The following is a 27,440-nucleotide window of genomic DNA, read 5'->3' on the forward strand; positions in this document are numbered from 1 at the left end:
TCAGTTTTGGCACCTTCTTCCGTTTTACCACCTTCAGCATGAAAGGCTTTGGCAAAGCAAATACATGCATTTGGTTTTATTAAGAACCAAATCTTTTTAAATAGGAGATTATGCACAGAATTCTCTCTACAGAAAACCTCTGCAGACAGAGAGCAAGAGCATGTTAATGGGGCTTATAAAGGAAACTAGAGAAAGCTAGATTCATTCTTCTTACAATCTCCATCCCAACATGCAGCCTCTTCCAGACCCCCCTCACTGCACAAGGATGAAAGGCAAGGCACAGAGATGCAGAGATGTCAGCACAGGTCTCTTCTGTTTCCCTAGTCGCACACACACACAGAGTCTCCCTTTCTTTTTTTTTTTTTTTTGACCATCAGGGAAGGCACAAGCCTCAGGGGAAAGCTGTGCCCACAACTACACTCAGACCAAAGCTCATTGTGCTGCTCCTACGTCACAAGGAGAATCCAGGACCAGAAGGAGAAACCAACAGGGCTCCGTGGGACACTGTGAGATGCTGATAATCAGCTCTAAAAGCAACACTGCCAGATCACAGACCTCCGCAGCTGGAAGGAGACCAGCAGCTTATAGTTTGCTTCACAGTGGGGCTCCAGGCTTACAAAACAGATGGTGCAGGAGCAAACCAAGCCTCTTCCCAGCTCTGACTGACACCTGGTACCAGCTAGAACCAGCGCTGTGTGCTCTAAAGCTTCAGGCCCTTCCCATACTCCCTGGGTGAAGGCCCAGGCCCCCATTACCTTCTTAGTTTGCATCACTTGTGTGGCAGCCACCACTTTGGGTTTCCGTCCCACATCACTAAGGAAACTGGCCCAAAGAGCATCCTCTTTCTTTTTTTCTTCTTCTTCTCTGTTTCTTTCCACCTGCTCTACATTATCTACTTCTTCCTCCTCTTCATTCTGCTGAGCCTTTTCTTCCTCTTTGTCATCTGGGTCTAGCAAGAGACCTCCTTTCTTCCTCTTCCTGGAAGCAGATGCCAAACAAAACAAAAAAAGAAATACTGAGGTGCTGCAACACTATTCCAGAACCGAACGGTAAGCATCAGTGAAACAACATGGTATTTTGTATTCTCGCTAAGACATACTACCCAAAAGGTTCCCCCTAATCTTAGGGGTGAAGCTACTTAATTAAAAGATGACGCTGTTCAGAAAACACAGCGAGACTGAAGCAGGCAGTCCCCATGAAGTGGACTGGCACGTGCATGCGTGTATCTAAGTATATAACGGACTCTGGGGCACTACAGGAACCACGAGGGGAGGAGAACTTGGCCTGGACAGGAAACAACCTTAAATAAACTGCACATGTATGGGTTTTTTCTCCCACCGAGAAGTGCATTGCTCTTAAAAAGGCTTACTAAAAGGAAAATAACTAGCTCCTGGGGAGGGTCTTGCAAGCCTGAGGATCTCTGCCTCTGACGCTAAACCAGAACGAAGAACAGCGTTTCTCGTTTCTCAAGCCCTCAGCGCTGCCCCAGGCGGAACGCGCACGGCGGAGGCGGCTCCCTGCCGGGCCGGGCTGAGCTAACGCGGATTCTCCCACCCGAGAGAGGGGATACCGCGTCTGTGCGGAACCGGGGGCGGCTCCGCCCGCGGCCGTACCTGCTGGCGGGGCGGCGGGGGCTCCTCCTACCGCGGGGCGGCCGCGGGCTGTCCGCCGCCTCCTCCCGCACCAGCTCGCTCACGTCGTCCTCGCTGTACTCCGCACCTGCAAGCACAGCCGGTGAGGACTGGGACCTCCGCCGCCACTACCACCACCGCCGCCTCCCCTCCTCCTCCCCGGCCCGCCGCCACTCACCTGAGGGCACGTAGTCCTCGTCCTCGGCCGAGGAGTACTCCTCCGACCCCGACATGGTGCCGGCCCCGCCGCTGCCGCCTCACGCCCGGCGCCGCGGCCGCCTCCTCCTCACGCGCGCCCGCCTCCTCCTCACGCGCGCCCGCTGCCGCCGCCCAGAGCGTCGCCGCCGGCCCCGAGCGCCCCCTGGCGGGGTGGAAAGTGGCTGCGCCTCCAAGCCGGCGGCGCCGAGCACGGGGAGCAGCGACGAGAGAACAGCCAGCGGGCTAGAGCGCCCTTCCAACCCCGGCCAATGGCGCGCCGAGGGAAGGTGGCTTCCGTTGCTAGGGTGCTCCCGGCGTTCTTTGCGGCCGACAGCCGTTCCCATGGCAGCGCGGGGGTGGGGACGGGGCCCGGCTGCCCCGACGCTCCCTGGCGGGCGGCGGTTGGCGGGAAGGCCTGCCTGTCACCACGCGACACCTTCCATTGGCTGAGACGGGCGGAAGGGGGCGGGCGGAAGAGGAGCCGGCCGATGGCGGCGGTGCTGGCGGGGCCGGTGAGGGGATGGAGAGCGGTGAGCCGGGCGGCGGCGGCGGGGGGCTCCTGCAGCAGATCCTCAGCCTCCGCCTGGTGCCTCGCGTGGGAAACGGCACCACCACCTACTCCAGCCCGCTCTCCACCTTCCCAGGTACACCCCCCCCACCCCCGCTGCGGGGCCTGCTCCGAGCAGGGCCGTCCCATCGCCTCCGCCGGCCTCGCTGGGGGCCTGCGGGCCCTGAGCCTGCCTGACGGCCCTTCTCTCCACAGAGATGTGGTACGGCGTCTTCCTGTGGGCCCTCGTCTCCTCCCTCTCCTTCCACGTCCCGGCAGCTTTGCTAGCGCTCTTCACGCTCAGGCATCACAAGTACGGCAGGTTCATGTCTGTGAGCCTCCTGCTGATGGGCATCGTGGGACCCATTACCGCCGGCATCCTAACAAGTACGGTAGAAGCTCGAAAATACCGAGCGGGTGGCTCCATAGTGATCAGAGGTTGCCTTCAGGAGCACATCAAACTGCGGCATTCCTCAGAGTAGAGAGGAGATGAATGTTTTGGCTGTTTCCCCCCTTGCCCCACGTTTGAAAGGGTTGGACTATCCCACCTATTGAACCCTTCGTCAAGGGGTACCAAACGTGCCCATCAGGTGCAGAGCCAGGTGGGCTTTCAGGTTTCTGAGCACTTGGAGAAAAAACACTTATGGGTTTGGTGCCTGTGGCCAGAACTGGGTAATATTTGCGGCTTGTGGGCTGTGGTGCAGAGGATCATGTGATGAGAGAATGTCCAAAACCGCCCCAACCTCCACACCTTCTGGAGGCCTCAGCAGAGTTTCACCGCCAATTTACACGCTGCCACCAGCATGTCTTGGTTAGTGGCTGAGGTTTGCCACGGTAAATCATTTCTGCCATCTGGATGCACAAGGGTTCAGGGCTCTCTCTCACAGACCCCCATGTTCTCTGCCCCAGTCTCACATCCTCTGAGACTTCCCCGTTCATCCCTGTGGTACAACAGCATGTGTCTCACGTGCGCTGTCATGCATTCATGCTTTGGCTTTTTCCCTTCTCCACAGGTGCTGCCATTGCTGGAGTTTACAGAGCTGCGGGGAAAAAAATGATTCCCTTTGAAGCCCTCATTTTTGGAGTGGGCCAGACATTCTGCGTGGTGGTGGTTTCGTTTCTACGGATTTTAGCCACGCTCTAGCTCTTCTTCAGATGCTAGAGATCACAAATCGAAGGAAGAGCAAAGGAGCTGCCGCCTGCGCCGTCTCTGAAACAAACCACGAGGGAGCACAACTCGAGGCGTGCCTCGGTGTGTGCTTTCTCCACTGGTTAAAGGATACCTGAGGGCCTGCTCCTGCCTCCAGCATGGCAGGAAATTAAGCTAAAAATTGTGAATTTTGTTACTTTTTGGTAACATTAAGTGCCAAGTGAAACTTTAGTTCTCTGGAGGATAGGAAAAGGGCTTCCAGAGGAGGAGGCCCACATACCTTTTACCAGTGATGAATTCTTGCAACAGGACGTAACTAAGATGTGACACTGGCTGTTCTGGGGTAGAAACAGTACTATAGAGTGATGTGATGTCTTCGGAGCTCACTTAATGCTTTGACCTCTTGCTGCTTTGTTTGCGGGGAGCCTGAAGCTCTTTTAATGTGATTTTTTTAAATGAGAATTTTAATTTGTTTTCTTCCTAGTCCCAACTTCCTAGTACCATGTCTTGGTCACAGTGAATTTGGGAGCAGCAAAAGGAAAAATCATTTTAGACAGATGACAGTGAAAATTTGCGGCCAAGAGCTGCGACTATGAATGCTGCAGCAGGGGAAATAACTGGCATAAAAAAGATCACTATTTCTGTGAATTTTATTATGGTGAAGCTCTTCTGGCACTGTGTACCTTCTGCCCGAGAGGCAAAGCACAGCTGAACGGGCGCTACATCCTGCTGCCCATGCTAGAAATCCCAGGGCAGGTGTGTGAGTGTGTGCTGTTGCTTCTCAGGCACTGAAGGAGACTCATATTTTTAAACTTCTCCTTTTACTTGCTGATCATGTTTACATTGGCATGGTGAAATTGGGTTTCTTCACTGATATGTAAACATCGCTGGCCAGCTTATATAAAATTTAGCATGCTGCTGCTTCGGTGACTGCGCTGGTGAGAACTGCACAGCCGGCGCTGGGTTGTCATGACTTGGGGCTTGCTGGGTGCAGAGGTGGGGAGCACGCTGTGTTTTCGGCATCCAGCCCACAGTGTGCCAGTGGGTGGGATGCCTGTGAGGTCCTGGGAGGAGCCTGGGTGATGCCCGTCTCCATCAGGGACAAGCCGTGTGAACACAACCCCGAACCAACCCTTACCGGCAGGCAGTATGGTCTTTCCTAATGAATTGTTTTAGTTTGTTTTGTTTTAAGTGACTTTTAACTAACTCATATCTGCCCCTTTCGCCTGCAGGACACGGCCAGGGCTCTCGGGTAGTTAGCTGGGCACTTTCTGGGGGCTTGGGTCTTTTGGGGCTCTTGGGGAAGCTGAGGTTGAATCCCAAGGATGTGGCTGGGCAGTGTAGCCAGCCCTGTGGCTTTGCTGAGGTCCTTGTTTGTTTATTACCAGCTGACACTTGTGTGGGCTGCCAAGGGAGGGCACTGCCTATGTCCAGCCTCCCAGGACACACGTCCCATCGGTGTTTTTGCTGAACTCGTTCGGTTTCCAAACCAGCTCGCCTTTTGTACCTGCAACATTTTGTAAGGCCAGTTAGCCATGAACACCGTGTCCTCTGTGCTAAAACAACCCACAACAGGGCAGCGAGTTGATCATGAAAATGAATTTCTCTCTATGTACTAACTACTCCAGAGTGGTCTGTTGACAGCTGATGGCAAGAGGTGTTTTACAGGAGCTACTTAGAGAGATTACTCTAAATTTTAGCCCATGTTAATTCGGGGAATAAAGCTGTCCATTTTAGGAAAGACTTTAATGTGAATCCTTCTCCTTAGGTGGGTGAGGTCCAAGCGGTGTAACATGTACTAAACCCTGGATCTTCAGAGTGCCCCGTGTGCTGTGCTGCTTATAGAGAGCCAGTCTTCTACCGTGGCATTCCCCGGGGGAAGGTTGGGCTGCTCCTTTCCTCTTCGCTTCTGCCCCCAGTGAAAAAGCAGGAATAATGATCTCTCTAGACGTCTTTCCCGCTTCCCACTTCTTATTTCAAATGGCTGCATACACAGCACGTGTCGGGAGTGCCTGGTTTAATTCATGTGAATTATCCTGCATTTTCCTGGATGGATTAAAAGTCTCTCATGGGACTTTTAGACTGGGAAGGTCTAGCCTTACCTTTCAGGTGACACTAGAAACCAGTGTCCTGGGCCCTGCTGTGCTCCCCTTTCCCCCTGCCCCAGTCACCCCTCAGTAGCAAGGACTAAGCTGATTGCAACTGGGAAAGCACTTTATCAGTGTGCCACGTGCTATGGCATGAGGATGATTCCTCTGCAGTAATGGGGCTGGGGCATGCAGGACACAAATCCGGGCTGTTAAGAGCTCAGAACAAATGAAAAAAAATTGCTCAATAAAATCCCTTGGAGCTGGACGAAGTGAAAACATCCTGTTTTCTACCCATTGTGATCTCCCAAAGTCTGTTTTGAGGCGGTGGGGTCTGCTTCACTTGAAGAGTTGGCAGCTTGGCCACTGTTTGGAAGTAGAGTCATTGAAGCCGGTGGTGCTCCTGTGCCCAGGTGCTGTAAAATTTTCAGGGAGTTCTTGCATAAATCAGCTGCTGACTTGTCTTGACAGGTATTAGTGCTGGGGACAAGTTCTTTGTGTCGCCTTGGTACTCGCAGAGCATCCTCCGCTCCCCTGGCTGCCTTCCCGACCTCCCTCTCTGGTAAAACCGGATCCAAATGGGAAGGAGGAGTAGTCTTGAGTTGATGCACCAGATCGGTCACTGCCAGAAGTTTCCTCCCCTCTCACTGCATCGGTTTGGTCTTCCCTTTGTGTTCCTTATCCTGAGCGAGGCGAGCAGAGGAATCCTTTCAGTTTTCAGCGAGCGTCGGTAGACTTCGCTCAGCCAAACTTGCCAAAAGCTGCAAAGAGCTTGCAAAAATGTAAATGCTGAGGTGTCCCAGGCTGGGCAGTGCTGTGAACTCCTGGCTGGGGAGGCCAGCCAGGAGTGTCAGTCAAGGAAACACCTTGCAGAGAAGCCGCCTGCCCTGGAGAAATGTCCCTGCTTGAGCTGAGACTCGTGGCACTGCTTTCTGTGTGCGAACATCCTCTGTGATGGTCTGATTTAGATACCGCCCAACTTCCTATCTAACTCGCTAGCGACCGCGGCTGTCATGAACAAATCTTTGTATGATAGAAAACTCTGTAAATTTTATTTTTCTACTGACACTTCTAATCCTGGTGGTGATTATCAGTAAATTCTGTAACGATCAAGATGAATGAAGTTGTGTGTTCCTCCTGCAGTACAACAAGAGGGCCTGGGTTCTGCTTTTGGAAATGAGCCTTGCTCCTGCCTCGTACAGGTCAGGTTTCTCTTGCCCAGGGCCACCTGGACCAGGAAATGTCCTGGTTCTGGTGGTTAATTTTGTCTCCGTTCGGTGCTGGACCCACGCCTGCAGCCAGGCACCACAGCCCAAGGTGACATCTCGCTGCTGCTTGGCTGTTGGGGACGGATTCACGGCTGGGAGTCCCCGTCCCCCAGCAGCCATACAGGGTCCCCACAGCCCCTGGGCTTGATGCTGACCCGCTCCTGTCCCCCTGGGGCAGTTCTCACCCTGGGATGGTGGCTTTGCCAAGGCCATGGGTCAATCCCTGCACATTGCTTGGGCTTTGCTGGGGGACCAGGCACGAGGGTCCCACTGTCCCCTTGCTGCTCTCAGGATGGGGCCCCACACCTCACCTGTATGGCTGTGGCTAAGCCCTGGGCTGGAGCGATACCTGCACTATGGGATCTGCGTTATTTTATATCTATATACAACCTACAAAGACCGAGACCAGCAAAACAAGTCTTTGTAAGAGGGTGGCAGCTGTGTGTGGTGGACATTTCCCGAGAGCTGGTGACCACCTGGCTTCGCTGCTGCCCCAGAGCCCTCAAGCGAGCATGCTCTGAGATCAAAACTGGCCTGAAAAATTCACATCCTGAGTCGGCAGGGATCCAGGAATTTTTATTGGCAGTAAAAGGTCAGCACGTTCTCTTGGTTTCCTCGGGTGAGGATGACGGGGGGTCTCAGGTCCTGCGAGAGGGTCTCGAGCCAGGCCATGTAGAGGGAGCTGGGGCAGCGACCCTTCCTGCCGATGGGCAGTGTGCTGCAGTGGCAGCAAGGGGCCGGGTGAGCCAAGCTCCATCCTTAACCCTTCTCTCAATCCAGTGCTAATTTGCAGGTAATTTCCCTAAAAAGGGGCAACGCCACATCCTCCCCCCCGCCCCCCCAATTAAGACTTGGACTGGACCCCTTGGTGCCTTCTGAGGGCTTTTCACTGGGGTGCGGCACCGTCCCAGGATCTCCCCATGCTGGGGGGAGTGAACATTCAGAGGGACTGTTTCCGTGGGGCAAGAAATGGGCGTGAGGGCATTGCTGGCACCTACATGGCTATGAGCGCCGCATCCCGCGAGTAATCCAGCAAAATCTCATTCAGCCTCACTTGTCGGAGTGTCTGTGGAGCAAAGAGTGTTGACAAATGCAAAATAATTGTTGCCAAAAAGACTGAATTTTGACTCAAAAGCAGGAGACCCCCCCCCGGCACTGGTGCTACCTTGGCTCTGTTTTTGTCGACCTCCTCGTCAGAAATCTTCCAGGGACAGTCCTGCCTCATCTCGTTCACCGTGGCCTCATCTTTGAAGCCATCATTTAGCCTGAAGGGAGCAATCAGGTCATCGAACCTCTTGATGCTGCAAGACAAGCAGGTGGTGCTGGGGAAGGGGGTCTGGGTGGGTTTGGGGGTGCTGGGGGAGAGGGGGAGAAGGGGACGGGGGTGGTTACTGCTCTGGCCGGGGTTTCTGGTTGATGTCAGGGAGGATGTGGACCTCGTGGAAGCCGAGGCGGAACTTGCTCAGCAGAGAGACGATCCTACCAGAGGTAAATGGACACATTTTTTCCAAAAATCGCACAGCCGCCCCGGCAGGGAGCTGCCCTGGCAGAAACCCCCACCGCCATCCTCGGTTTGCACTTGGTTTTTTTCCCACTCCAAAATCCCATTGATTTTTGGAGGAGCGAGGCAAAGCAGCCAGGTCGGAGCCCACAGATCCCATTATGGCAAAGTCTGGGGGGCTTGGGGCGGGGAAGCAGCTCCTGCCACCCACCCATGGGGAGAGCAGCGGTGGCCAGGTGGCTAAGAGGGGCTGCGGGGGTGTGAGTGGCCGCCAGCACTTACGCCTTCCTCTCCTCATCCATCCTGTTGATCTGCCCGCCGACAAACACCCGGATTTTGCACTTTCCCCACCGCTTCTTGCGCCCCAGGAGGTAGGGGATGAGCAGCGTGAGACCTGTCCCCAAAACACCCGATGGGAGACGTGGCGGCAGCAACCCCATGGGCTCGCCAGTGCTTTCTTGACCCCAGATGCCAGGGATGCCCTGGCACCATTCGGCAAGGACTGAGCCCTCCTGGGCACCATGATGGAGGTCCTGGGTTCACGTTATCTGGACAGATGGACGGTGAAGAGCTGCAGCCAAAGGTGAGGGTTACCTCCATCATCGAAGAGCCAATAAATGTCGATAGTCTTCTTGCCCTGCTCGCTCTGGAAGATGGTGCTTGCCTGCTGGTCGCCGGCCAAGGTGGTGGGGTCCACTGCCGGGGCAAGAAGGTCCTGGTGTCGATGCGGGGCACTGCTGGCCACGGATTAAAGGCACCACTTCCTCCTGGTCCTGCAGCCCTGCTCCCCTTTGCTGCTTGAAACCCACACCCCTGCCTGCAAACCTGGCTCCCCGAAAATAATCCTCAGAGCTGGGAATGCTCCGGGCGGCCCGAAGACAGGACCAACCTGTGCCTGGGGCTGCTCTGCCACCAGTGCCGTTCTCCTCAGGGTGCTCTGCTGCCTCGAATGTGGGGTTAACTGGGGAAGGAGAGGAAGAGCACGGGCAGCTGGGCAGCACCCTGCTGTCCCCAGCCCAGGAATGATGTCCCCCCAGGACTGTGACCTTCACCTGGGGACACGGTCACAGGTGGCATGTCCTACAGCTCCAGCACATCTCTGAGCATCTTCAGCTGCCCAAAACCACTTACCGTGAGCCTGCATCACTCGGGAAACATTCAGCCCTTCCTTCATTCTCATTAAGCACATGCCGTACTTGAAATCGAAGGCATCGCTGGAAGGAGGGAGGAGAAGGCAGTTAACAGTGGCCAGCTCGTGTTGGGCAGCACTGCCAGCCCGGCTGGACCCTGCGCACGTGGCCACAGTGTCCCCGCACCCAACTGTGGGGCCACTGCCGGGTGCTGGCATGCCCGAGGGGCAGAGGAGCCGGCATGGCCGTACTGCAGGATGCCCACGTAGTCCTCCAGGCTCTGTGGGGACACTGTCTGCCAGTTCCTCTTGTAGCCCAGCACCAGGATGTTGGGTCTCATCTTCCCGAGGCCGGCAGCCTACGGATAGATGTCCCTATGAGACCCCTCTGCAGGGACAGACAGACACAGATGGTGTCAGTCCACCAGAGAGTGATGCAAACGGGGATGCCTGGAGGTCAGGGAGGGGGGTCAGAGCCTCCTGAGCCATGATGGAAGAGGAGGGATCCTGATGGTCAATGGCCAAGGATGGCTCTACCTGGATGAGCATTTGGACGCCGCTTCTCAGATCCTCAGCCACCACATCCGTGTAGAATGCCTTGATCTTCCTCTTCATAAGCCACTTGGTGTGGCCATCTGCTGTCAGCCGGGACTCTGGCATCTTCTGCTTCCGCGGTCCCTGAGGGGAGCAGGGGCAGGGGCTCAGGCACGGGCAGCCCCTTCCAGCTGGTGGTCTTGCCACCAAGTACCTCCAGCTCCTCTCTTCCCAAATCATTGGCAAGACCTGGATGTAACCACTGCACACATAGGAGTTTGCAATCACAGCAAGAAAACCAGTGAATTTGGGGAGTCAACAGCCAACACACACGATGCCAGCAGTCCCATGGCTGCGGATGAGCTGGCATTTGCTGCACCGCATGTCCCCAGTTGCTCTTGAGGCTTCAGGGCTGCAGGTCCACCCAGGGTTGAGCAACCACGTCATCCTACTGCATCTTTGCTTTGGCAATTAATTGGCAAGAGGAAGCTATTAGCCCACAGGGACATCCTAGTTCTTCATAAATATTGCTTAACAAGCTGGAGAGCCTTCCAGACGAAACAGTTCATCATCTGGTGGCACATAAATGGGCACATTTCAATCCCCACCCCGTGACCCCACCAGGACATATCTGGATTTCTCAGCCCACTGCCCATGGGTGGCCGGAGCCCCCAGGACAAGGAACCAGCCAGCTTTTGTAGGTAACTCACGATCAGCACGTTGCCACAGAGCATCAGGCTGAGGTTCTTGGTAAAGGTCCCCACGAAGTCCACCAGGGCTGGGCGGAAATTGGGAGGGCCAGTCAGCACCAGGCACTGCGGTCTGCAGGTAGGGAGAGAAGAGGGGGCACAGGCTGGTACTTTGGAGGCACCGAGCCTCTCTGGAATGTGTCTCTTCTCCCATGCCTGGCCAGAGGCAACTATAGGGACCATCTTTAGGATGAGACAAAATCATGCGGCTGAGGGTCCAGCCTCACTCTTTGGTCTTTTTATATCGGGTGAGACCAACACATCTGCATCTGCCTGGCATGGGGAAGGCAAGGTTTGCTCTGCTTTCCACCTCTGCCCACACAGCAAAGACGCTGGATTTTGGAGACAGCCACATTTTGATGGGGCTCCCAGTTCCTGAGGTTGGTGGTGAGGACATGGCCATGGGCATGAAGCCATCCTGAGTTTGCTGGCGGCAGCGGCTGGCTCTGCATCCCCCTCCCTCTGTGCCCAGCACCATGCCGAGCTGCCCTTGCCTGTAGTTCTTGATGTGCTCGTCCACTTCGCTCAGCCCCACCGAGTAGTTCAGGGCCATGTTGTATGAGCTGGCTTGCATGGAGGAACCCCAGTTGACATCTACGTGGGGAAGATGGATTAGCAACGGGGCCAGACACCTCCTGGGGCATCACTGGGGCCAGGTTACCGCCACACACCCGGCTTTTTGTAGAGGACATATCCCAGGAGGAAGATGACAATGCCGAAGGCAATGAGGGCCGCCCACCATGTCAGCAAGAACATGATCACCACTGAGACAGCTGCTCCAAAGAGCGCAGCCCACTTGCTGTAATACCGAAAGGAGGGTCGCCAGCCTGCACAAAAACACACACAGCGGCCGCTGCTGGGACGGGGAGCCAGACGGGGAGCCGCCCGCTGCATGGCACGGCACAGCGTGGCACAGCCCACCTGGAGAGTTGGTGATGGAGGCGTGAAAGCAGCTGAAGTTGATGAGGGCGTAGGAGCAGAGGAAGAAGTTGGAGATGATGGGGGCAATGGCGTTGAGCTCAGCTGCGGAGAGGAGGAGGAGGAGGAGGAGAGTGAGCTGTCGGCAGCGGGGACTGAGCCACTTGGCTGATGGCAGGCACTAGGAGGGCGCCAAGGTGGCAAGCACCTACCGATGAGGATGAAGCCGACGGCGATGATATAGGTGAGCATGTAGCCGCGGATGGGCTCACTGTTCCTCCCATAGCCCTTCCCGAAGAAGCCTATAAGAGGGTAGAGCTGGTCCTTGCAGAGACACTGTGGGGAGAGACGAGTTGGGGACAGTGGGCTTCACCGAGGACGTGGAATGGCAGTGCTGTGGTGGCTCTTGCACCCGTGACAGCAAGGGCTGAACTGGTCTCATGCCTTCACCGATGGCAGCAGCATCCTCATTCCAGAGCTGCTCACGGCCGCAAAGCCCCACAGTGCTGAGTGCGCACCCAGGAGCATCGGCTGCTGCCACTGCCGGGCTCAGGGACAGGAGCTGGGGGACGTGGATGCACCACCTTCTCACCTGGAAGACTTTGGGGGCTGAGACGAGGCAGGCCAGTGCTGAGGAAAGAGTAGCGCCAAAGATCCCTGCCGTGATGAGGGGGCCGAATCCAGACACCATGCTCATGCTCTGCCCGAAAACCAGGCGGTCAGGAACCCCGGCACCCCCAGCACATCAACCTCCACCCTGGCCCTAAGGGATTTCCAGCCCCTGGGCCCCATCCTGCTGCCCTCAGTGTTTTTCCATCAACATTATCCCGGCGGCGATGCCCAGCCACGTCCAAAAGCCCGAGGAAGATGCACTTCCTGGTGCATCCCCGTCACATGGGTGCTTTAACGGCACGGGTGCCTCCCCGGATCCTGGGGGGATGCTGGGCATGGGGCTGCCCCAGGAAACCCATCCCTTGCAGCACAACCCCAGCCAGGAGCAGGGACCCGGGTGGGCAATGGCCCCGAGCAGCACCTGGTAGTAGTTGCTGAGCCCGTATCGGCAGCTCTGCCGCTGGGCGCAGGCGGTGAAGTTCCAGCCGAAACTGCAGGCCAGTCCCTCGCAGCCCGGTGAGCCCACTGCCACGCTGTCGTTCAGGCTGCCCGAGGCGTCCCGGACCACGCAGGCACCTGGGGGCGCACGCAGCACCCACTCAGTGCCTGCTCACCTTCTGCGCGCATGCCATCCCCACAGCCCTGTGGCACGGCTGGAGCGGGGCTGGCATCTCTCTGCGGTTTCACGCAACCCAGCCCCACGTCCCTTTGTCTGCGACATCCCCCAAATCCCTGCCGTGGGACTGCCCCGCTGCACGATGGCTATGAGCGATGGCTATGAGCAATACCATGAGCTGCGTTGCCCACCCAGAAGGACTTTGCTCCCCCAGTGGGGGCAGGAACGAGGTCTGGCACCTGCGGCACTTGCCCTGGGGTATCAGTGCTGGCGTCCATGGCTTGCTCCTGGCTCCCACCACCTGCATCCTCCCAGGCCACCTGTTTTGGCAGGGAAGTCCTACCCAGCTCACCCAAGGACGTGCCGCTTACCAATCGTAGCAGAAAGCACCAGGTAAGACACGGTGGTCCAGAAGATGGCCATCAAGGTGCCCTTGGGGATGGCCACGGCAGGATCCTGCCCGAGGGAGTCACAGAGAGATGTAAGAGAGCTTTCCAGCAGCACCGTTAAAAGGCCATTTTAATTGTGGCTGCTATACAAGAGGAATTTTAATTAATTGCAACACAAAGCCGCAGAGCATGTCCTGGCTGAGCCTTCCCCAAAGTTTCCAGAAGAAGTAAAACAGTGTCTAAAAGCTGGATCAAAACCAAAGCCCCAGGGAAAATGGGGCTTCAGCCCTGAGAAACACCAGCTCAGTCGGCAACAGTCAAAACTCACCTTCAGGTCACCTGAAATGTTGGCCCCAGCCAAGATGCCGGTTGCAGATGGGAAGAAAATGGAAAACAAGCCAAAGAATGAGCCCTCGGGTCCACGCCAGTTGGGCACGAAGTTCTGAGCAAAGATGTCGGCTGGGGAGGAAGCAGAGGAGAAGCATTTGGGGCCTCCCAACTGCCTTTCTCCTGGCTGAAGCATCTCAGTGCTGGATGGAGGCACACCACTGATGGTAGGTAACCCATGGGAGGAAGACACCATGCTTTTAATGACATCTCTCAGCAAGGAGCACTTTCCCATAGCAAACTTCTCCCCCAACAGCAGCAAAGAGCCGGCCTCCAGCTATGTGCTTAGACCTGTTGAGCGTAACGCCAACCCATCATGGACCCACCTCGGTAGCTGAAGAAGCCCTTTGCTTGCTTCTCGGCAGTGGCCGGGATCACAGTCCCCACTAAGTAATTTATGAAGGAAACCAAGATGACCAGGAAAAACAATATCTGTGCCTGCCAAACCAGAAAGAACTAGCTGAAGGATCAGGGTTTGGGTGCCGAGAAGGTGAAAAACTCATTAGGAGAAACTCTCGCCTGTTTTCGGAGAGCTACGGGCATCCTCCGCTCCTCGGATGCCCGGTGGGCAGCGGGGATGGCTCTTCCCGGCCTGAGGGAATAAGGTGAGTGGAAGAAGCGAGCATTACCTTGGCCTCCCACTCCATGCCGGCCAGGGAGATGCCCAGCAGCACTGTCACGGTGACAACCCCAATGATGCGGATGTCATTGGTGGGGTCCACGATGAGGGAGTTGTGCTCCTGAGGAGGGGGAACCGTCCGTGACACAGAAATAACCCTTTCCCTTACCAAACCACCAGGATCACCACGAGTTTTAGCAGCTAGTGGTTGATTATCCGTGGCCCAACATTAACACAAACGTTGATAATTAATGCCGCTTAGCTTGTGTGGGGAGGAGGTGGGGATGGAGGAGAGGGAGGGGATGGGACCCAGAGAACACAGAGCTGCTTTCTTACCTGCAGCAGGTCCCGGACAGTTTCGGCGAAGCCCACCGTGTGCATGGCTACGGCCACCGCATTCGCGAAGGCGAAGATCAGCCCGATGGAGCCACCCAGCTCTGGCCCGAGGCTCCGCGAGATGAGGAAGTAGGTGCCCCCTGAGGTGGTGGGAACAGCCCGTGGGGTTAACTGCCTCCCCCACAAGTTTTCAGGGGTCCCCCTGCACCTCACAGCCTGTGCCAGGGGTTCATGTCCACAGGGCAGCCCCAGGGTGAAGACCCCCCCTGGGGTGGCCGGGGGACGTGCTACCTGACTTCACTTTGCCATTGGTAGATATAGCAGAGATGGACAAGCCAGTGATGGTGGTCACCGTCACAGACATCAGGATGATGAGCCACGTCAGGGCTGTGGGGAGATGGCACCGCTTCATTCCTGCATCCTTCCCCAGCCCCATAGACACCCCCTCCCCCCCCCGCATCACCCCACACTCGATGCTGCCGGCGACCCCCCTCCCCAGGTGTTTTGGGCCACTGCTGTTGCCATCCTGCCTGCCCACTATGTGCCATGGCACCCACCAATTCCCGCCTGGGCGGTTATCCAGGGCAAGCGCAGGTAGAGGATGACTCCCCAGATGTTCAGCATGCAGCGAATCTGGGGGGACAGAGAGGGGCACCTGCCCTTAGCACCTGGCGACAGCCGGGGGCACGCCAGCTTTCCTGCCCCTCTGAGCTAAAACCAACCCGCCAAGGAGAACTAGGAATTATTCAGAGCGCAGACACTTCAAAACAAAACAAAACAAAACAAAAAATTAGGAAAAATGCAATAACAAGGGGCAAATGCTCGGAGGCAGGGGGGAAGGCAGGAGGATGCTCCCTGTGGGACAAGTTGCACTCACCATCACGCCCTTCACCCATCCGAAGCGGACGGGCTCCGGCACGGGGGCTCTGCCCGGCTCCCCCGCTGCCTCCTCCGGCCCGGCCTCCGGCAGGCCATTGCTCCGCTGCGGGTCGGACACCGGCACACGGAGGCGGCCTGGGTCAGGCTGTGGGGACAAGGGGAAGGCAGATGAGGGCAGACAGGGCTGAAGGCAGCCGGCCATCCCCGGGGCAGGGCGGGGGGGGTGTGTGTGTCCAGGCAAGGGGAGAGCTCTGGCTGAGCACACGGCTGGAAAGGGCTGGGTTATCCCTCTGGCTTCTGGCACCTTCCCGCGGATATGCACGTCAGCACGGCACCAGTTACAGCACCAAGAAACAGGAGACAAAGTGCCACGCCACAGACACGTCGCAGGAACCAGTGGCACGGCCAGGGGATGCTGGAGACGCCAGTGGCACAGCCGAACCCCACCTTACCTTGAGGATGGAGTGCAGGTCTGCCAGCGAGGGCCTGCTCTTGCCGGTGTCGCCCACCCCTTTGCTGTTGGCATAGTGCTCGTAGGCGGGCACCACGTCCACCGTGTTGTAGCCGAAGGTCCTGGTGCAGAGGGTGCTGCCGGACAGGTGGGTGGGCTGGGCACTGTCGCAGCTGGTCCCCTCGGTGGGTGCGTAGGGACCGCGGCCACCCTCCTCCATGCCCAGGAGGGTGCTGATGGTGAAGCGGCCGCTGCAGCGGGCCAGGGCAGTGGGCAGCTCCGGGATGGGCAGCTCAGCCATCGCCTCTGCCCAGGTCCCTGCCGGGCGAGGGACAGGGTGGAGAGGGGCTCGCCTGCTTTATACCCAGCAAAACCGGAGCGAGGCAACCGGCACCCACCCACCACCATTGCTAATGAGGGAAAGGAATTGGCTTCAACCACCCTGAGCTGGTCAGGGGGAAAAAAAAATAGCTTGAAGGGATATCAAAACCGCTGTAATCGGTATCGCTGCCTCCCAGCGCTTGATGGGGGTGGCGATAACGGATTTGAAATTAAGTCCCAAGGACAGATCGGCAGAGAAATGCAGCGCTGAGTTTGCCTCCGGCTGCAACCCGGGAACATTCAGTTCCCACCGGGATTTATTATGGAAAATGGGAGCAAGACTCCCACGCACCCTCGCCTTCCCTGGGATACTGCCCCAGACCTGGCAGATCTTGTAAATCATCTGAGTTGCTGCTTGGGGCACTGAGCTGTGCCAGACATAGGGAGGGAAACGGCCCCTTTATCTCATGGTGAAACCAGGGGAAAGGGGGCGAGCTTGACATCGAGGGATGGAAGGGATGTCCCTGCTGGGACTTGGATGCCAGGGGGCTGGGAAGGGGGATGGAGAGGCCAGGGGACACGGAGTGGTGGCAGCCACAGTCCCTCCGTGATTGCCCAGGGCTGGGAGCTGGCAGCTCTCCGGTGCCAGGCAGCAGAGACACCCCCCAGTCCTAGAGCCCCATTCCCCTCCCAACCCCAGGGAGGGGGAACCGCTGAGCACCCAGGGTTCAAAACTCCCCCAAATCCCATCCCTGATTTAATAAGCCACTTAAACCCTTCCCCACGTCACATAAAACCGAAGCTGAGGCCGCAGTGCCGCTCAGTATTCAGCCTACAGCCGCCAGCAGGTGAGGACAGGGGGAGGGACAGGCATCTTTTATACCTCTGCAGCCTGGTGTCACATGCGCTCTTAAAAGCAGTTACAGATAAGATCGCCGAAGACAGCAGGCAATAAAATTTGAGGGCAGCACCAGAGCCCATTTGAATTTCAGCCCCCTGTGCTTTGCAAGTTAATGGAAAATTCGGGCTGCCTGGCCTGCTGCCTCTGGCTGTCTTTTGCATTCACGCACAAATTTTAACCTGCTTTTTGAGGACTTGGCACAGCCCCGTTGTATTGTTTGTGTGCGAGCCGATGCCCTCCACAACTGCATAAGCCCCGCACGGGCCAGCACGCACCTGCTTACCCAGGAAGCTGAGGGCAGGCAGCGCTGCCGGCATCTGCACAGCTCAGCCCCCCTAACACCCGGGCATCACCCTGCAAAATGTGCCGGCACAGGTGGTGCTGCTGCCAATCCCAACACCCAGTCTTGCCAACAGGGAGAAGGGTGAGATGGGGATGAGGAAAAAGCCTCACCCCAGCACCTTGCGCAACACCGCCTGCAAGGTAGACACCAGCTTCCTCTCGCAACAGATGCAACAACAGACTCATGCCCAGCAGAAATGGCTTTATTTTAGAACCTCATTATTTGACCAAAAACGCTACCTTGCCCAAACCAGCACAAATCACGGAGTCTCTTAGACAGGTGTGGGTGCGTATCTGTTAAACACAGTAGTCAAAAAGGCTCTGGGAGGGACAGGAGGACTCCAGACGCTGGGCGAAGAGCGAAGCGAGTGGTATGATGCAACCCTGGTGTAGTGAAATAGCCGGATAGTAGGATGCGCTTGTCGTCGGCCTGATTCACAACACCAGCTGCAGCAACAATACCAGGGCCGTCCGGCGCTGGGAGCAGGAGAGGAGAGCTCTGCGGCACATCCCTCCAGCCCCTCCACTCACGCAGTGAAGAGGTGCCAAGTTGCTTCTGCAGGGCTTTCCCTTGCTTGCAGCCAATCCCCCACTTCATCCTGCCCATTAAATGCATCAAATGAACCTGAATCAAGTTAGGCAGAGAAGAGTGCAATGCTTTACATACGGCTTCTTTTAAAATTTGCCAAAGCACTGTATTCTGATAGGCCTTTAATGAAGTTTTAGTTATGCTGTTTCCATCCCTGTGGAAGAGGGAACCTACCACCCTGGATGACAGGGGCCACGCAAATGAAGCAGGGGCTCAGCGCTGCAAACCCACCATGCGGAGCAGGACTCCGTTTCTTGGCACTGCAGGGAAGGAAGCTTGGGAAGGGAAAATAAGATGGTTATTCAGAAAACTGCCAGCAACCTTACCCAGTGCGGGCAAAGGGATCATCTCCCATCCTCTTCCAGACACCACTTCCATCCTTCCAACCTCAGACCCAGACAGAAACAGGACAAAAATACTGCTACAGGGACACAAACAGCAGCAGTATTTGAGCGCTGTCCCACCCCAGGGACACAGAACTGGAATTAACAGTATCCCCTTCTTTCCTCCAGGCTGGAAGGAAAACAGCTTGGTTCCTTGAGAGGCTGGGGTTTATTAAGGTTGGGGAGACAAGTGTTGAGAGGGTAACAAGAACAAAAAAACTAAATTCATTTTTTCTGAACACAATTCCTTCAGCTCCTGCAAGCAAGAAGATCCAAGGGCTGTCTTAGACAAACCCAGCAGTGGTGGGAGACTGTTGTGGAAAAGAGAGAAGCCATCTTATTTAGCAGGTCTACTCCAGCCAGATGGTCTGGAAAACAAAACAAAAAATCAGGATCGAGATGCAGAATCTGCAGTCAGCAGGGAAATCCAAGAAAAGGCAGAGGAGCAGAAACGTATCTGGCAGGCTGTAGGCAGTAACCTGACTGTACGACCAGCTAAGCCAAGCATACGCCGGGGTAACAGTGCAGGCACCACTGTGAAAATACTTAGAAGAATTCATGTTGTTGTGGGGATAAACCCTACCCCCCACAAACACCAAAGAAACTGGGCTAAGAAGACAGGACCAACTGACACCAGCTCCACCACAGCGTTTAAGAAGGGCCCTGGAGGCACGTTTCAGCAGGTTTTCTGCTTGTTGGCAGAAAACCTGTTAATTCTCACGAGCTGGCTGTTTTCCATTAGCTCAGTTTAGTTTTTACCAGTAGCCCAAGGTTAACCCCTGGGCAAAGCTTTAACATTACCCCCACCTCCCCTCCCCCCCCCCCCCCCCCCGATAGGTAACATAGGGCAGAAGTTTACAATGAGTATTTCTAGATTCCCCTGCAATGCCCTTGTAAATCCAGACCACATCAACTCGGACCTCATTCGTCGAAGGATGCGCAGACTGTAAAGCTTTAAGAGCTGCTATGCCGATGCCGTGGCACTTGCGGTTGTTTCACTACTGATGAGCCATGCAAACCATGGAAAACAGACCTGGTGACTCTGTGTGTCTCTGTTACATCCATATCAGGACAGAACACCACAAGGCAAACACCTTTTCACTTTTTCCGCAAATCTCCTCCAGCCACACAAGCATGAGCTGCTGTCATGGTTTAACCCCAGCCACTAACTAAGCACCACGCAGCTGCTCACTCATTCCTCCCCCTCCCAGTGGAATGGGGAGGGGAATCGGGGAAAAAAAGTAAAACTCTTGGGTTGAGATGAGAACAGTTTACTAACTAAAACAAAACAAAAGATTTAAGATATTATCATAACAATAACACAAATATAATAATAACAATAATAAGAGTTGCAATTAAAAGGAATATAACAAAAAAAGAGAGAAGTTAGACCCAAGAAAATACAAGTGATGCACAATGCAATTGCTCACCACCCGCTGACTGACGCCTGAGCAGCAATCGGCCCCTCCTGGCCAACTCCCCCCAGTTTATATACTGAGAATGACGTCCTATGGTATGGAATATCCCTTTGGCTAGTTGGGGTCAGCTGTTCTGGCCATGCTCCCTCCCAGCTTCTGGTACACCTGCTTGCTGGCAGAGCATGGGAAACCGAAAAATCCTTAACTTAGGATAAGCGCTGCTTAGCAACAACTAAAACATCAGTGTGTTATCAACATTATTCTCATACAAAATCCAAAACATACTGTACCAGTTACTAAGAAGAAAATTAACTCTATTCCAGCTGAAACCAGGACACCTGCATTTGACTCAAACTAGTGAGCCACCCTTAGGATGCATCTCATCTACCTGGGGGATCTTTTTTGCTGATGATTAGTCCTGGAGCAGGAAAACGCAAATGGAATTATCCTAAATTTAACCTGCAGCATTCATCTGTAGTTTTTTCTTGTATAAAGGGGCAGAGGTCCACTGACTTAAGAGATCTGTCAGTTTATACTGACGTTTTATAAACGGTGTAACTGTAGGAACTGACTGCCAGTTTATACTAAGAATAAATTCAGCTCAGATGAACATCCACAGCTCTGCTGCAAACTGTGCCTGGCAAACTACAAACACTAACTTACTCAGACGTTGCTGCATGCTATCACGGTTTTCAATATGACCTGTGCAAGGCCGTCCAAACAGATAGAAGCCCTTTGTGCACAAGGAAAACAGAGGTAGCTCTTGCTATGCCCTTGACAGCACCACACTGTAAAAGTGAGCACTACTCCCGTTTGTAAAGGGAGTGCTTAGTGACATCACCTTTGAGCAGGCTGCGCCAAACATGAGGTATGAATTTAGTGACACCCCAAAAAGCCCTTCTAGCAGATGAACTATTTAGAAAACCAAGGCTAAGCCTGCACATTAGCAAAGTTGGAGTGCGACAGTACAAAGGGTTAACGAACTTCACTCCAGCAGCAGCAGGTCTGCCAGTCAGAAGCCTGAGGGAGCAGAACCAGGTTGTTCTCTCCAACAGAATAAGCATGGGGTGGAGAGAAAACAGTGACATCTGGAAAACCACAGGGGTGCCTTATTCAGCGAAGCACCAGTATGTGCGTCAGCATCTACCTCAATGCAGCAAAGCCCTTGAAGTCACGCAGAGGAGACCCAGGTTTGTCAAAGCCAGGCCTAGGCACGGAGCTGGAACCCGCTGCTCTTGGGAACGCGGGAAGATGGATGGGCTGCAATGCTCACCACCTGCAAGAGACCTAAGAAGAAATCACAGGGCAATCAACAGGAAATAATTTAATTCCAACTATTTGTGACACCTTCTGTTATACCCACAACCTCTCACATCTTGAAACAGGGCTAGGTCTTACCTTTCCAGGGTTAGTCTCAGGGCTTTGACTCCCTGGCGTTTATTTCCTCTGTCTGTCCATCACAGAAGGACCATCTTGGTTTTTGAAAGTATGAAATAATTCAGTTTCTGCTTAGCTTAAAAGGGACCTGTCCTGGGTTTGGCAGGATCAGAGGCTAAAGTCACAACCACTGAGCACAAAGGGAGCAAACTACATCTGGCCATCAATTTTCTTTTTTACTAACACCCATGAAGGCTAAGAAGCACCAGGAAGCATCTGCTACAGCTGTCCTCAAAGGGCAGACAGAGAAAGGGCAACTTGCTGTTTCCAAAAGGTCCCTAGGTCCGATGTCTGACATCAGAAACATGCCAGTGAGGCAGCATGACAGCTCAGCTGAGCAGGGGATGGGCAAAAGACAGGAGAATAAGGTCCTGCAAATGGCAGCAGTAAGAGCTGAGGCCCAAAGGACTTCCGTCCCCACATGAGGGGTGGAGTGGGGAGAAAGAATCACAGCAGCGAAGGTGGCCTTCACCCTTCCTGAATAGACTCAGGCAGACACTGTCCCTCTCTTGCTCTGATCAGCGGTTGCCTGAGGACAGGTACAGACTCGCCAGCCTCTCTGTACGTGAGGTAGTTTGAGGCTATGAGTAACCCAGGGACAGGGGCTGAGTGCCAGCAAGGAAAACACAAGAGCAGGGTTTATCCTGCAGGACTGTACATGGGGCAATCCTGGCCCAACAAGGACTGTTTGCAAGTATCACGAAGACGCCTTGCTCTGCCACCTAATTTTTGGTAACCTGTTCTCCAGGGGATTGGATGAATTGTCAACTGAGACATACCAAGAAGCATTCCCACACGAATATGCCAGAAACTTTAATAGCTAATAAAGCTTTCCACGCTCACCTGTTGACATTTTGCTAGGCAACTCAATTCCCCTCCCCAGGTAACTCACCAAATCCCCTTTACTTGCAGGGTGTTGTCCAGGTCTCTTCCAGCCTTCAGTTGAAACAATCTTGAACATGCTATGGGACCACTCAGTGCCATACACAATCCCTAGTTCTATCGCCCGGGAGCCCCAGCAGCCAGTTTGCTAATGCTGAGACACATGGGTTTAGGTGGCTCGGCAAGCCACCCCTTTGTTTCCTGTCCAAAAGGCTGACAAATTTATGCTATGGCATTTCTGGTGGAAAAAGTAATTAGGAAATGGTCATCAAGTCAGTCAAATATCCCTCTATGCCGTTAAGCTTAGACATTGCAAAATGGAGATGAATTCTCTCCCACGATAGCTATGAACATGCAAAGGTTGAAATCAGCCCCTGTGTGTTGTTGCCTGTTCTGTATCCAGAACTGTACGTGTTCTCATATCCCAGTAACACAAACAGCGTGAGGGCAAGACAGCAGCAGTACAGAAGGGCACGTACACAGGGAGCAGTAAGAGCAACCACCAACATTCCTCCCATTTCCTTTCAAAGACAGGCAGCTATATTAAAGAGAAAAGCTTATACTGTAACATGCTCCTGGGCTTTCACGCCGATTTAATTGTAGCTCAAAACATTTAAAGCTAACCATTTTTTAATGCCCCTCGCTTCAATGGAACGCAGGTTTCCCACTAAAGCAAGAGTAATATCCACACATGCCCAATGCATCCACACTTGGACTTCTCTGCTCAGCTTCCTTACTTCCAGTGAACTCGATATGGGATCATTTATGGCTAAAAACTCACGTGTCGATCACAAAAATCTCTCCTACTAAAATATACCTGTTTCCAATCCCAGCTGCTCCTGCAAAAGCTTCAGCTGAGCTCCAGGATTTGCGGAGCTGTGTACATCTGAGACACTGACCCAAGAATTTAAACTTCATTAAGTGAAAGGAGTCTCTGCAGCACACTGAGCTCATTTGCACTGCATAAACACATACACCACACAAGACAACATTATGGACTAACAGCAGTGTCATGTGTGTGGTGTGTCATAAACAGCTTTTCAACATTTAACATGCATTCAAAAAACAAAAACCCCTAAAATTTCTAAGCTGTATGTTCAGCGAGCAATAAATCAAAGTTTTCTTCTCCACTTCCTCTTTTGCTATAGAATTGCTCGTTCACCTCCCTACTGTAGATCCATGACTTTTCTCTGCATAGCCCAATAACTAATTAAGAATAATTTTCTAAATATAAACCAATTTAAAATAAAATGAATAAAAACATAAAAACGCAAAAATCAGTGAAAATGAAAATGTCAAAAACAAATAGAAATCAAAGAAATTTATTTCCATCAACAAAAATACAGAATACAAAATGATACTGGTCCCACCCTCTGAAAGGACTAAAGACAGGCATGGGTTGCTGCAACCCTAAGCAAAAGCTTCTCTGCTAATTCATAAGGACCTCCATTTGCACCAGTCTTGCATTCGTGTCTCCCGATGTTCTGTAAGGGATCATTCCAGCAAACGTTATCAGTGCACGAGCTTGAGATCGAAGTTGCTAAAAAACAGAAATAGAGTACAATTACTTCAGTATCAAAAAACCCACAATGAAAGATGAGTTAGACATGAGTTAAACACTTGCCTTTTCAAACAAGCAAATGTAATCTTTATTTCTCAGAGCTGCTCTCTGGATAACATATCTCCACATTTGGAAGGAAATCCAATTATTTCCCTTTCCAACCATTAAAAGCATGATGAGCTACCCTTTTGCTTTAAAAAAAAAAAAAAAAAAAAAAATCCCACTTATTTAAAATTACCCAGGAAAAAGCATTTTCAACAATGTGGGGCATTCCTGTACTGCAGCAATCTTGTAATTTCTGCATGAAATGGGCTTTCCTGGGGCAACAGGATTCTTTCCCACCTTGCAAAATATAAAGTTGACCCTGCTGAAATGCAGCATTAACATTCTCAAAGCAGAAGCACTAGAAACAAACTGGCACCTGGAGGTCTCCAGCATCACCTACAACGTACTAAAATCCTTAAAGGCCCTTAATTCTATAACACAGTGGAAGTATATGTACCAAGTACACTCAGAGACCTTTGCCTAAAATAATGAAACACCCCTTATTGCACACCAGAAGGCTATGTAACAGCTGAAGGAGTTCAGGAATAATTTGTTTCATTTGTTAAAACTGTTAGTAAATTAAAAGGAAAATCATTCTGATAACTGGTAGAGGTCGGGAGAATACAGAAAGCCTGAATCTTTATGGAAGACTGTGCAGACTGATGGTTTTGATTCCTCACAGTGTCATCTTCTGAAATATTAAGCATCTCTAAATTACTGTACTAGAGGATCCCACTGTTAAATCTTCCTTTAATCTGCTGACTGCAGGGAAAGCTGAAGCAGCTTTGGTTGCTGTGGGCATGCGGATGGTAACTCTGACAGCAGAAACTTATAAACTGAGAAGTGACCAAAGCCCATTACATGGCTGGGAACAGTTATAAACACCATCCCTGATGTCCATCTGGGCAATTCTATCCCCTTCTCAGGGTGCTGTTAAACCAGTCAGTTATTCAATGGCAACCAAGGAGCTTTGGAAGCTGACAACAGAAAAGCTGGGATGCTCATATGCCTTTTTTTTTTTTTTTTTTTTTTTCAAGACACTGTCTAAAAGTTACTGTTTCAGCTGTGCAGAAAATCTCCAACTTAACACATGGGGCAGGAAAGTAAGTTTTCTTTAGCACTGAGATCCCAGCCATTTAATTTTCTGGTTTTATTTTTGTGTCTGAAGAAAAGCCGTAACAGTCTACAAAGCCCAGTGGCCTGGGTGAAATACAGAGCAGAGTTCCCATCTCCTTAAGTGCCGCAGCTGAGGAATGCCAGAATGCAGTGCAGCACATCAGTGGGCCTCTGGAGTAAGCAGCAAAACTGAGACTGACCTAATTGCTAAAAGGTCCCAGGACAGTTTCCCTAGCTCTAAAGTTACCACCTAGTTAACACCAATGCATTGGCTACTTAACAAGGTGGCCTGAAAATTACTTGTTCAGTTCCAGTCACAGCCAACACTTCTAGTCTGCTTCCAAATCTGTTACACAATGAGGTCACGTAATTATGTCTGACCTGCTACTTTTTGGTGGAGGTCAAAACAGTGGTAGATGGAAAAAAGCATGTCAAGGTGTCTGTCTGACTCTTTGGAATTAAAATAGTAAGAGGCAAAAACTCTCACTGTGACTAAGAAAGGCTGAGAAGCAGTGCGAGTTACTGTTCTCTTTATCTTTTCCGTAGCAATGATACTAGAGCTGGTCTATTTTTAAAAATCAAAACAACATGATAGGCTGCAATACTTCAGGAAGAACAAACAGAGGTTTGCAGAGGTTAAGAGCGGCCTGGAGGTCTAGATGTTCTATTGGCTGTAATTACTTAATGAACGTTAGAGTCACTTGTGATTTAAAATAAGACCACACACCAAAAAAGAAAATAAAAAAAAGGAAGAATTCCACTCCTTTCATGACCTAATTTTGCTGCCCAACTAACGCCCTCAGGCTGCTCCAGAGAGTTCGCCACCCCAGATTGGGGCGAGGAGCATATGACATTGGTGTCATGCAGTCACAGCATCTGGGTCAGGGCTGTCACTGCAGCCATGGTTGCTGGTACTGCAGTCTTGACTTGCCGCAATCTCTGCCTGAAATCTGACAAAACGGATCAGACCCAAGTGGGACAGGACTTTTCTCCCTCATTCCCCAAACTAATTAATGTATATACATTTAAAAAAACCAAAAACCAAATGAGAGAAAAAGAGAGAGAGAGAGACAGACTCAAAACACAGCTTAGGTAATTTCATTCCGAAATAAACAAAATGCATCAAGCCCAGCTCTGCCTCTGAACCTGATCATTTCTAAATAAAGCCCGTTTAATCTCTGAAGTGGGTCAGGAGATGTTGTAGCAGAGAGCATTACTGGGTTCAGGGGGCTCCAGAGGTACTATTCCTCTCCATCCTGCCCTTGCTGCCAGGTCCACACTGTTCCTGCCAAAGCCCCTCTACTCCCTACCCATTACAGCAGGATCCCGCTTAGGGCAGTCAGCAGACCAGTGCTTGGCACCAGAAGGCAAATCCAAGAGCCGTGTTTCTGGGGGACTCTGTTCCCTGCTACGTGGAATAAGCCTCAGACTTAACAAACAGCTACTGTCTTGTGTTTTCAAATTCTTCTGATGAACAGAGGGATTTGCACCTGTCTGCTCCGACAATATCTAGAGAAAACGCAGGGAGTTCAAAGACCTATTCAAGGAAAGGTCATTTTTCACTTGCACTGTCTACTGGGCAATGCGCTGAGATAGTTAAAGCTTCTGGAAGAGGCTGATTTCACCTAAAATTTGCTTCCCCATGGAAAAAGGAAAAACTCCTGTGAAGCACAGCCTGCAGAAGCTCCTATCTGCCATCTCTGTTCAGGTAAACAGGGACATTTTGCTGAAGAAACACCTCTCTTCTCACATTTGAAATGCCCTCATTTCTTCCCACCACTAAAATTGCCCAAGTTGCTTCCCAGAAGGAAAACTGAAGCAATCTAGATTCCCTGCTCCCGCAGTCTTGGAGGAAATTCTTCAGGGTAAGAAGAAAGGGGAACACGTGCTAAAGCTATTCTTACCCTACCTGCCATGTGCCCATGCCTGGTATTCTTCTGTGCATGCAAATCTTCAGGCAGCCGGGAGATACAGGGTGGTAGATTTTTTCCTCTCTAGCTAACCCTACTTTATCAGATTTATGCTCCTTTCTGACGTTACAGTCACATAGCTATTGTTCTCTTATCACCTCCCTGACTGCAGAGACAGCAGGCACTTGTCCCCTCTGACAGTTAAGCACAACTTTTATTGCATACAGCAGCCAGAGATCCATGACTCAGAAACCCTGTGTCTCCAACACCACTGATACCCTGCTGCCATGAGATCCCACCACAAGGCCAGAAGCTTGATTAGCAAAAACTTGAAGCCTGAAAAAAAACTGTCAAGGGTTTTTAGCAAGGTACATCATCAGCTGATCTCCACAACTGTAACAGCACGAGAGTGCAGAACATGTTTATGAAGCACCTCACCCTGAGCACGCTGTGGTAACAGGCATGCTGTTGACATGATACGATGTCACGGTGGCTTCCTTCTACACAAGCTCCTGCCAGCAAAGCTGCTGATGC

The 27,440-nt window shown here is 52.7% G+C and overlaps 4 protein-coding genes across 14 annotated transcripts in view; 1 reads left to right on the forward strand and 3 right to left on the reverse strand.

Moving 5' to 3' along the window:
• CFDP1 (craniofacial development protein 1) overlaps positions 1-1,956 on the reverse strand; it is a 67,023-nt gene extending 65,067 nt beyond the window's left edge. The window contains exons 1-4 of the mRNA XM_049806271.1: positions 1,953-1,956; positions 1,810-1,887; positions 1,614-1,719; positions 756-978 (exon numbers count right to left, since the gene is read on the reverse strand). Of these exons, the coding sequence (XP_049662228.1) occupies positions 756-978; positions 1,614-1,719; positions 1,810-1,864 (384 nt within the window). The 5' untranslated portion in view covers positions 1,865-1,887; positions 1,953-1,956. The remainder of the gene's footprint in view (positions 1-755; positions 979-1,613; positions 1,720-1,809; positions 1,888-1,952) is intronic.
• Positions 1,957-2,314: 358 nt separating this feature from the next.
• On the forward strand, positions 2,315-6,726 carry TMEM170A (transmembrane protein 170A). Of its 2 annotated transcripts, none has more exons than XR_007506764.1 (3): positions 2,315-2,473; positions 2,593-3,210; positions 3,390-3,431. XR_007506764.1 is itself a non-coding variant. In XM_049806359.1 (3 exons), the coding sequence occupies exons 1-3, from the start codon at positions 2,350-2,352 to the stop codon at positions 3,518-3,520; spliced, it is 426 nt and encodes a 141-aa protein (XP_049662316.1). In that variant the 5' UTR covers positions 2,315-2,349; the 3' UTR covers positions 3,521-6,726. The 2 variants fall into 2 exon arrangements, 1 of the variants encoding a protein (XP_049662316.1); XM_049806359.1 differs by having other exon boundaries at positions 2,593-2,763; positions 3,390-6,726.
• A 731-nt stretch (positions 6,727-7,457) lies between these two features.
• Positions 7,458-16,302, reverse strand: SLC12A3 (solute carrier family 12 member 3). 2 transcript variants are annotated; one of them, XM_049805409.1, is made up of 27 exons: positions 16,003-16,302; positions 15,549-15,695; positions 15,229-15,304; positions 14,963-15,058; positions 14,672-14,811; positions 14,346-14,456; positions 14,043-14,154; positions 13,658-13,788; positions 13,312-13,396; positions 12,746-12,900; positions 12,305-12,412; positions 11,925-12,048; positions 11,716-11,817; positions 11,466-11,621; positions 11,289-11,388; positions 10,756-10,867; positions 10,049-10,189; positions 9,764-9,870; positions 9,514-9,596; positions 9,272-9,343; positions 9,144-9,163; positions 8,977-9,049; positions 8,665-8,776; positions 8,274-8,360; positions 8,047-8,182; positions 7,880-7,947; positions 7,458-7,599 (listed from the first exon to the last, which is right to left on the reverse strand). In XM_049805409.1, exons 1-27 carry the CDS (start codon positions 16,300-16,302, stop codon positions 7,458-7,460), a joined length of 3,096 nt encoding a protein of 1,031 aa, XP_049661366.1. The 2 variants fall into 2 exon arrangements, with proteins under 2 accessions (XP_049661366.1, XP_049661367.1); XM_049805410.1 differs by lacking the exons at positions 9,144-9,163; positions 9,272-9,343 and having other exon boundaries at positions 8,977-9,078.
• A 7,278-nt stretch (positions 16,303-23,580) lies between these two features.
• NUP93 (nucleoporin 93) overlaps positions 23,581-27,440 on the reverse strand; it is an 85,466-nt gene continuing 81,606 nt past the window's right edge. For all 9 annotated transcript variants that reach the window (XM_049805922.1, XM_049805925.1, XM_049805923.1 and 6 more), the window contains one exon: positions 23,581-23,814. In XM_049805922.1, the coding sequence (XP_049661879.1) occupies positions 23,704-23,814 (111 nt within the window). In that variant the 3' untranslated portion in view covers positions 23,581-23,703. The remainder of the gene's footprint in view (positions 23,815-27,440) is intronic.

Source organism: Accipiter gentilis, chromosome 7 (genome assembly GCF_929443795.1).
Source record: "Accipiter gentilis chromosome 7, bAccGen1.1, whole genome shotgun sequence".
Taxonomy (NCBI): Eukaryota; Metazoa; Chordata; class Aves; order Accipitriformes; family Accipitridae; genus Astur; species Astur gentilis.